Source organism: Physeter macrocephalus, chromosome 7 (assembly GCF_002837175.3).
Source record: "Physeter macrocephalus isolate SW-GA chromosome 7, ASM283717v5, whole genome shotgun sequence".
Classification (NCBI taxonomy): domain Eukaryota; kingdom Metazoa; phylum Chordata; class Mammalia; order Artiodactyla; family Physeteridae; genus Physeter; species Physeter macrocephalus.
Window position 1 is genome coordinate 157899462 of NC_041220.1, and position 10840 is coordinate 157910301.

Sequence of the window (10840 nt, forward strand, 5' to 3'; positions counted from 1 at the left end):
CAAAGCAGCCTCATCTGACTCCCAAAGACTCCCCCAAATAATAGCCTCTCCTTCCCTTCTACCTTCCAAATCTCCCAAATTCCTCTCACCGGCAAACCCTTACCTGGAACTAATCAAGGAGGGAATTCTGGAAAATGTAGTTCTTCCCAGCCGTAGGCAGGCACTTCTAGAGGAGTGGAAGTGCCAGGTAAACAACAGATAATCTCACACAGTAACCACTTTTTGACACCAAGTGTGTATGTTATATATAGAGATCAAAGCATGATAACGGTCTGAAGAATTTGGCAGTCACAGCCATCCACATTAGAAAGCAAGTGAATGCTTGACATGATGCGCTGTTGCTGCCGCTGTTACGCCTTTTAGTTCGGCAGTGGGCTCACCCTCTGACCACCTGTCCCCTCCAGTCTGCACTGTGTAGACAGTCTCAACGTTCACTTTGTTTGTACCCTGAACAGATGGCAAACTACGCTCATAATCGAACAGCTCATACTCCAGATGGAAGGTGTTCACCTTCACGCGTCTTCGCATTTAGTGTGTCTTCCGAGCATTCTGGCCAGACCAGATTTGACAGGGACTACTAGGAAAGCACTTGCATAGGCAAGGCACTGCTTCCCTCTGGGCATCGAAACATCACAACCATGTAACTGATTTCTAAACTACTCTCTAAGACTGCAGCTGACATTAAGTGAAAACATTTCTCCTTTATAGATTTTGAGCCAAAAATCAAACAATTATTTTTAGATAACTACTTCCAGTCTATTAAAAAATAGGGTGCTGGAGGTGAGGTCTGGTCCAAAATAGAGTGAAGTGCACAGTTCACTTTAGGAAATTAGATTCAAAATACGCATTAAAGGGACCTATATTTCAGGATGGCCCATGATGTCTAAGATACTTACTACCTGGCCCTTTACAGAAAATGTTTGCTGACACTGGGACTAGAGGGACAGCAGCAAGAGCTGAGCTCTGAGAGCTAAAGGGGGGATGTCACAAGGACTTGTACTTTACTGATGTGACAGCCGCTGGAGGTTTGAGCTCAGGAAGATCTGACCTGACTCATACTTTGACAGGATCCCTCTAGGTGCTGGATTGAGAAGAGACCTTCTTGTTGGGAGGGAGGGTCTAGAAGCCAGGGGATTAGGTAGAAGGTGATCACTATAATTCTGGTGGAAATGGTTCCGATGCACCACTGTCAGGTGGCTCAGCTCAGCACGGAGTGGAGGCTCTGGTAAGGGGTACCTAGATTCTGGTTTGGAGATTGAGCTGGTTAGACTTCCTGGTACTAGATGTGTCGCATGGTCCCACACAGGTGCAGGGGACGCTAGAAAATACAGCCTCCCCAGGTGCACATGGGTGAGCAGCTAAGGCAGGGCTTCTCAAGTAGTATGGGCGATTTTGCCCACCGAGAGACATCTGGCAATGTCTGGAGACACTTTTCATGGTCACGACTGTGGGGGAAGTGTGTGTTACTTGCTTCTAGTGGATAGAGGCCAGGGATGCTGCTAAATATCCTAAAATATACAACATAGTTCCCTACCACAAAAATAATTACCTGGTCCCAAATGTCAACAGTGCCATAGTTAAGCAACCTGGAGCTCAAGAAAGACCTACCAGTGGAAGAAGAAAGAAAGATGGGTTTTCATGGATAACTAGGAGTCTTAGCCCAGCTCAACGGCCAATGCCCCAACCCCTGCAAGGCATTTGCAGGCTGGGGCAACAGCAGTTTTGGAACCCCAGCTCACACCATAGCTGAGCTCTGTTTGTCCTCTCTTGCCCACATATCTTCCCCCTGTTATTGGAGGTGAGCTTTGGCCCGAATAAGAAACCTTGCTGGCTTTTTTCTTTTTATATACACAGAGAGGCTTGTAAAAATAACATGTGCGATTGAGGCAATGAAAGAGATTTCGTGAAAGAGATTTTGTGTGATGATTTTTTGTACATTGTGCACAGCACCATAGTGCAGGTATTAATTTGTTTTAAGAGATTTGTGAAGAAAAATGTTCCATTAATTAAAATTTCAAGACTTAAAACTGATATTTGGTGATGACCGTAGATTTATAGGAATTTTACTCTCTTCACCAAACCCAAATGGATGGCATATGAATTCAAATACCCTTAATATTATGCAAATACTCCTTAGTCTTTGCTATGGGTAATAACTGATAAGGTCTCATTTATTTGGTGAAATACTTGCAAGTATATAATACATACTGGCTTTTCATTTACCTAGCTTTATTATTTTGATTTGCGAATAGATGCATAAACGAAAAACGATTTCTCTGCATTCTAGAGTGTTTGTCTCTTCTATTTATCTTTTTTTGCAAAGAAGCATGCATTTTTTGCTAAGATTGTTAATAAGATGGATCTAATTTTACATATTTCCACACTCTCTGGGCTGCTCACTAGCTTAACACTGGGCCAAAAAAAATGGACAGTGTTTCAAATATAGATCATAAATACCTCAGTTCTTGAGTGGCACTGTTGAGTTTAGGTTTGCCCTAATTTTATATAAATTCAATATGCAAAAATAAACCATAAAATAAATAAGCTAGGAAAGCATTTTTCATATCACAAAAGACTTTTTTCCAACATTCATTTAAGAAGCATTTACCTTATATATAATATTCAACATAGGCAGCTTTAGCCAAATATTGTTCTAGGTACTGGAGCGATCAAGATATGCAAAACTGGGTCCTTCCACTTGAAGGTCACATAAAAGAGGCCGACATGTAAACTATGATGACAGCAGGTTCCGTTATGGAGGCGTGCAACCCAGTGCTACAGGAGCTGAGGAGAAACCCAAGGCCCAGGCTCAGGGGTCAAGAAAAGGCATCCTGAATGGGATGAGTAGAGTCTTGAAGGACATGCAGGAGCTCGCCAAGTGAAGAGAGGTGAGGAGTATTCTATGCAAAGAATAAAGCCAAAGACCATGAAACCCCATGAGAGAAGCAGGTAGAAGACAGGACATAGGGGGTCCTTGAATGTCACAAAGGAGCTTAGGAGTGGTCATGAAGGAGATAAAAAACTCTTGAAAAGTATTAAGCCAGGAATGAAAGCAATGGGCCAACGGCATTCCTTTAGTTCCACTGGAGCAGAAAGCAGGGCTGGCTTCAAAATCTGTGAGACCCAGTGCAAAATGAAAACGTGGGGTGCTTGTTCAAAAATCATTATGAATTTCAAGATGGCTACAGTAAAGCATTAAACCAAGTATAGTACCCTTCTAAGCACTGGGGCGTGTGAGGGCACAGTATGCATGCCCACAAGGCCAACCCTAGCAAAGGCATGAGGGCAGCAGGAGGAAGAAGACTTTAAGATCCTTACTTGCATACTGTCTAGTCTGCAGTTGGGAAGAATGTCTTAAACATATCAACCAGCTCGAGAGTAGTCTCAAGGCAATATACTAGCCAGCATTATAGTCCTATACTCAAACTAAGAAAATGGCCAAATGGTTAATCTCTTCATTTTAAAGAGGAAATAGAAGAGCAAAAATGTTGAGGGACTGAGGGAATTCAATCCGAGCCTTTTAGATTCTATCCCAGTGTTTCCTCTGCCCCTCTACAATGCCAAGGCTAGTGAGTCTGCAGTGAAAGGGATAGAATGGAAGTTCTTCGGGCAAGACTGATCCAGAGGCCGCAGAAAGGGCTACGAGTGGCAAAGAAAGGGAAATCAGCTAGGAGACAATTGCTGTCCCCTCCCTTCCCCCAGGAAGCATGTCCTTTCTGAGACTTTTCTCCGAATCAAGAGGATCTTGCCAAGCACGGGTTTTGAATAACTCATAGGCCCAGCATTGTGCCAGGGAAGAGGGCTACAGAGATGAGGTAGGCACACTCCTAGGAGCTTATCCTTTGGTGAGTAAAGACATTAGTGGAAATCAGCTATCATAATCCAGAGTCCCTGTCTACCTATTCTTTAACATGATTGGGAAGCAAAAATTTTAAATAATAATAAAAAGAGAAAACTGGAAATGAGTTCTAAATACCGATAGGTAGCTACAGAGTCTTTTTCAGATTAGGGGGATCATAGATGATTTGCACGTTGCCTTGTATATCTCAGCAGTATTACCATCCATACCCTCACCAACTCTAAAGGCTTCAGGCTCACCTGAGCTCCAATAAACCTTTGTACATATCGTTAAGAATCTCTCTCATATAGTTCTGTATTTGGTTCTGTATGACCCCCCAAAACCCAAGGTCTTATTCATCTTTTCCTTCCCTTGGTTCTTAAGATAAAGCTCCAAACTGACACCAAGGTTTGCAAGGCCCTATGTGATCTAGCCCCTGGTCTTTTCTGAAACTTTGTCTCACCCCACTTTCCTTCTGCATTCCACAAGCCATCCTACCATCTCTCAATTGCAGCAAACCTTCCTATCTCAGACATCTCCCAACTCTGCTGTGCCCTCTTTAATGCCTCTCATTTTTCAGATCTCTAATGAAATATTACTCCCCCAGGGAAAAGCTTCTCCTATCAGCCAGATTAGACCGGGACCCCCTTTAATATGTTCTCCTAACACCCTATAATTTTCCTTCAGAGCCCTTATCATAGTTAGTAATTCCGTGCTCATGTGATTCTTCTATGAATGTTTGTCTTCACCTCAAGGTTGGGAACTACCTGAAGGCAAGAGTCTGATCTGTCTTGCTCGCCACTGGATTCCTGGCAAATGGCACAGTGCCTGGCATGTCCTTGGGACTTTTCTGACCACTCAGTCTAAAACATCCACTTCTCTATCACTCATCTCTCTTAAGTGTCTTACCTTGATTGTTTTCCTTCAAAGCCTCCATCATTATCTGTGTGTGTGTGTGTTTGTGTATGTGCAAATGTGTGGGGTGTCTTATCTGTGTATATGTGTATGTATAAATATGTATTTGTGTGTGTGTCACATAATTTCTCTACTTGTTACTGTTTGCCCCACTACAAAGAAAACTCCAAAAAAGAAGAGACTTCATCTCCTTGTTCACTACTGTATCCTCACCACATACCTGGCACATAATAGGTGCTCAAGTAATCATTTGTTGTAAATATGAATACATAAATGGCAAGTGCTCAAGAAATGAACACCAGAAGTTCATTCTTCTTCAAAAATCAATCATGATGATATCCTGCACTGAAAAAGAGATGATCCACTGATTTGCTTTTCTTTTGGAAAAAATGCTATTCACTGCCTGCCCCAAAATGACACTGTGACAGTTTTAATTTATTTCACCACATGCCATTAAGCAACAAGGGGTTATATTTGGTTTACATTATTTCAGATCTGTTGTTCTACAAATTTCAGTGGGCTTCTTCTTCCATAATCTTGAATGGAGGCCATTTGGGGCTTGATAGGGACAAATTCATAAAAACCAAAGACTTCCAGAGTCTTTGGAATCAGACAATTTAGAGATCTGACAGACCTGATTTGAATTTCAGCTTCAACATTTATTAGCAATATAACTTCAGGAAGCCACATAACTTCTCTCAGTCTCAATTTCCTCTGAAACCATGTGATTTGTAGGGATGGTTTGGTGATAGGACTGACTGTGGTTTTAAGTGCATGGTATATAATTATAATCAATACATGATATCTATTTATTATTCATATCTACTCCCAAGTCCCCATGAAACAGAGGAGAAAACTGAGGCCATAAGAATTGAGAATTTCTCAAGGCCATCCGTCCTCACCAAGGCTAGGAAGCCCAAGCAGGGCTACCATTAAGCATCACTCAGCCTTCATTTGCTCAGGGGACTTTTTTGGTGAAAACCTGCTTGTGTTTGGACTCACACTGTTTCCTAAGGAGGGCTGGAGACTCCATAATGTCCTTGCATTGACTGAAGCTCACTGCAAACTTCAGTTCCAACTGGGCCATTTCCTATTCCAGTAGAAGGGCAAAGATTCAATCAAAGAATCTGGGTGAGAAATGGGAAGGAAAGAGTTTTCCCCTACCCCAGTTTATAGGAGTCCTTTTATTTCCTCCTTTCTAGGACATAAAAGAAAAATTGGAAATATGGGTCCCACTGAAATCTTTCATTGTATAAATCCTATATTCTTTAATTATATTGAAATTATTTGCTTAAACAATTCAGTAAGATGCAATTCTGGTGAGCTTTAGGTTCAATTTCACATCTAGACAAGAGTTATTCCAAACACAGGAATGGGTGAATTTTACCATAAGTAAAACTGATGGATAAGATAAAATAAGATGATAAGTCTCCAATGAATTGCAGAGCGCCATGGCAATGCTTTCTACAGCAGACAGGGTTTAAGGAGATTTTATCAAAGCGGGATACAGAAATCGCATGTACTGAAACTTCGACTGGATGATTCATTTTCTGTGGGAATTTAATCAGTGAATAACAAAACAGAGCGAGCCAGAAGTATTTACTGCTCAAAGATACTGAAGATGTCAGGTCAGTAGCAATAATTAAGTGATTGGTTTTCTGGCTAATTAGAAGAAATGGAGAATATATGCCTGAAATTCTTTCCTCACTGAGAGGATTACACCGACTGTCCCTGTGAATACATTCAACTAATCTGTGCCTACAGATTGTTCTTTATTTTAGCTTCAGTTTATCCATGACTCAAGCTCATCTCCACTTTGCCCTCATATAGGAATCTTGCCACATTACCATAACGTTTTTATTCTGAACCTGCTATAAAGGCAATTAGTCATTCATTATAACACAAAAATTCAAATTGGTTGCAATTATGTTTTCTGAATCAAGACTATACCCTTTGATGTGGGTAATTTAAGGTTCTATATTTAAAATGCATTGAATGAATCATAATGGTAAATAAGAAGACCCTTAAACTAGCATTCATATCTCCTGCACATGAAAAATTAAATGGATAATTTCTACCTATGACAGATTTATTTTTGTGGTGGAGAATTTTAAAGAATTGATTTAATTAGTTGTAACTATGCTCAGAAGCATAATTTGAAATACTGTTGAATGAATGGTGAAAGTATTTTCAAGCAGAGAGAAAACTCTCTTAAAATTCCCTTTGTTCATTATTCAACAAACGTTTATTAAGCGCCCACAGTTTGCACGGCAATGTACGACATAATAATAACCTAACCTGGTATCATTCTATTCTGCTTCTGCTAGTTAATTGAATGAGTTAATCTCTTCAGCTGTCCATTCACAGTATGTGAAGACTATAGAAATTAAATGAATGAGTCAGTCTGAAAAGAAACATGGATGTGTATATTTAGGTTTCCTTTTGTTTCATGTGCTAAAAACAGGTTACTAGCCAACCACTCTTTCTATTTCTTCAGGGACCCAGGAAATTGAAAAGAATCTTATCTCACTCAGGCAGTGAACTATACACTTAATCATGACTTTCTAAGTGTTTATAGAGGTGAGAACAGCAATTTGTAAGATTCTACAGATATGGAAAGGAAAAACAGCACAGTAGATTTAGGCAGATAAGGGGAAATGTATTTTGAGGGATTGTTTCCACTTGAAAAGTTATATTAGACTTAATAACATAGACTAGGTTAGAGCTGGACATTAGAGCTGATCTAGGCCACTGGTTTCCAACCTTTTGCATTAGAGTCACTGGATTTTTTTAAAAAATATGGATTCTCAGCTCTCATTCCCAGAGATTCTGATTCAGTTGATCTGGAAGAGGCTGGGAGGGGAGGCAAGCATACATATACTTGTAAGGGTTCCCTAGCAGCCAAAGCTGAGACCCACAGACCTAGTCCAGACTCAACATTTTGGCATGAGGTCTCTGAGCCTTTGAAAGAATAAATATCTTGCCTCAGATCAGCACAGCTTATAACCTTTGGAGCCAGGCCTAGAACCCAAATAGCCACATTCGTAGTCTGGATCTCTTAACTAAACCAAATCACACTGTTTCTACTTCTCTCACACACTGGTTAAGATCTAATTACCAGTTAGTAATAGGCAGGAAGAATAAGACTGCTTATAACCCATGTGACTAACAAGTCCCCACCTCCTAGTGACCTGTGTGCTTCCATTCTTGCTAATAAGTCTTCCAACATTCTTGCTAATAAGTCTTGCAATGACACTGTAATGATTAATATATCTGTTTAGTCCACATTTTTAAATACTTCACATATTTGAAACTTTTGCACCCATAAAATATATCATTCCCATTTTAGACAAAGAAACCAGATTTACTCTTTGAATCTGAGTCCAATTGAAGTCTTCATTATAGAGCTTATAGAGCTGAGTACATGGAAGTACTCTAATGTCTGGCTGGGTTTTCTTAGCGAGCTTCCCTATATGAGAATGCCTTTAGGTTGGCCACTACCACTGGGTTCTGAAAGCTCCATGCAGGTAGGGCTCGTGTCCAACTTCATCAACTGTCTCCCAGCATCTAGCAAAATGCTCGCCATAGACTCAACACTCAACAATTAATTGTTGAATGAAAAATCCTTATTACATTTTGTTAACAAATGAGACAGAGTATCCTGAACCAACTTGTGCAGGACAATCTCATATACATAAAAGTACTGGGAAGATGGTTTTATAAAGGAGTCGTTTTACAGTTATTTTATTAGAAGAGCTTTGGCCTGATTTTCCTGACCTAAATTTGTCCTTGCTGTACCATTTGGATTACAGTTGGGCTATCTCACATTAATATTATGTTAAAAGTCCTTCATTCAAATGATACAAATGAACTTATTTATAAAACAGAAACAGGCTCACAGATTTCAAAAACAAACTTACGGTCACCAAAGGGGAAACGTGGCAGGCAGGGGGGATGAATTAGGAAGATGGGATTAACAGATACACACAATACTATATATAAGATAGAGAACTAACAAGGACCTACTGTAGAGCACAGGAAACTCTACTCAATATCTTGTAATAACCTATAAGGGAAAAGAATCTGAAAAAGAATACAGATATATAGATATATATATGTATAACTGAATCACTTTGCTGTACACCTGAAACTAACACAATATTGTAAAACAACTATACTCCAATAAAATTTTTAAAAGTCCTTCATTCAGTATATCTTTTATGTGTGTGAAGGCACAACCGACATGCAATAAACATCGATGAAATAAAATTAATACCAAATTTTACTGTCTTTTGGAAAAATATAACCAAATTAATTAATATAATATTCTTCTCTAGCAAGATAAAGAGTGCAGTGTCTTTGGTGTTTCAAAGGGGTGGCACAGTACTGTAGAAAACAGTAATCTAGTTGCAGAAGATGGTGATTCAATCGATGGCTATTTAGAACTAGATTTTTATTAAGCAGGTCATTTCAATCCCATCTTTTCAACCCAACCACACACCCAAATTCCATACATTTGTCTCTATGTAGGGTATTTGCTCTTTACCATAAGGTTACAATGTTTCAGTCTTTTATCTAATTCATGTAGAAATAACACAAAAAAACCACTGACATCAGCTAAAATGACATACGTTCATACGGTAAATATGAAGAGCCAAAGAATCAATGTAAAAAGTTGACACTAGAAAAACTAACCATGGTAGAAATATTCAACTCCAAACACTGAATATTTAATCTCTGCTATATAACTGAGGTGAACTAGAGGGCTGGAGGGGAAAAATTATACATTTAAGGGGTTAATCTTAGATCTAACACAAACATTAAAGCCAATGTTAATGGAAGGAACTGGGCTATGAATGAGCCACAATACTAGAAGTTCCTGGCTCAGAGCCAGGTACAAGGCAGAGATTCAGTAATTGCTTTGTTGAATGAAAGAATGGGTGAACGAATGAATGAGTGAGTGAATGAACGAATAGTCCTCTTCTTAGATTTAGAGCGTAATACTGGGATTTGGAGATTTAGCTTTAAAACAGTCTATTCAAAGCTGTGGATCAATAAACTAGATTTTGGGAGTGTCAGTCAGTGCTGAATATAATGTAGGTATTTCTGTTTGTTAATTAATTAAAATGACCACGGAGTCATTATTCTTACACTTAATTTCTCAGCCTGAAAAGTTAATGAACTGTATCTGTTCCATGAATAATTGAGTTGAACTTGAAAGACAACTCCCCATTCCAAAAGCCTTCCACACTACCAGTTAACTGTGATTTATCCCTTTACTTCTGAAGAATTTTAAGTACCTTCCATCTGATTTGACTGACAACCTATCTGTGCTTTCCCTGTCTTTATTCTTCCAGGAAGAAGATGTTACTCGTGAAAGTCGTTTTAATTTCAGTGGTTACGGGATGGGTCACTGCCTTCAAGTGAAAGATGGAACAGCTGTCAAGGCCACACCTGCCAGCCAGCTCCCACAGCCCCCCAAAGATGCAGATGCCATCAAGAAGAAGTTTGTGGACCGGGCAAAAAGGATTGACACGATTTCTCGAGCTGCCTTCCCATTGGCCTTCCTCATTTTCAACATCTTTTACTGGATCACATACAAGATCATTCGGCATGAAGATGTCCACAAGAAATAGATGTGCTCTTCAGACCCTGGGACCTTCTTGCCTAACTGTTGTGCTTGTAAATACACAGTGAAATTGTCTTTATATCACTTTGACAGAGGAGAAGACTGGGGGAGGGGGGAGGGAGGATCATGGGGGCGGGTTTCCTGGCACCTACATGAAAAAAGATAAGTTATCTGGGCAATGAAGGAAAATGTTTGCACAAAATTACGGTGTTGCAGAATCACGTGAGCATAATTCCCTTCACAGTCTTTAGCATTGCTCTTTCAGATGATGCATTAAATACACATGATATGCAAAGTCAAGTACTTGAGGGCTATTTGTCTTTTGGTTCGGTTTGATTTGGTTTGGTTTTGACTAATTCTGGTACTGAAAAGACAGCTTAAACACACACGTGTGCGTGCACACACACGCGTGCGCACACACCCACACACACAAAAGGAAAATGCTTACCATCTGACCA

General features: G+C 39.8%; 1 protein-coding gene across 3 annotated transcripts in view; it reads left to right on the forward strand.

The window, feature by feature from the left end:
- The window catches only part of GLRA2 (glycine receptor alpha 2), a 206004-nt gene extending 195501 nt beyond the window's left edge, over positions 1-10503 (forward strand). For 2 of the 3 annotated variants that reach the window (XM_007118767.1, XM_007118768.1), the window contains exon 9: positions 10111-10389. In XM_007118767.1, the coding sequence (XP_007118829.1) occupies positions 10111-10389 (279 nt within the window). Of the gene's footprint in view, positions 1-10110 lie in introns of all 3 variants that reach the window. The other variant, XM_007118766.1, reaches the window with a different exon arrangement.
- The last annotated feature ends 337 nt before the right edge of the window (positions 10504-10840 follow it).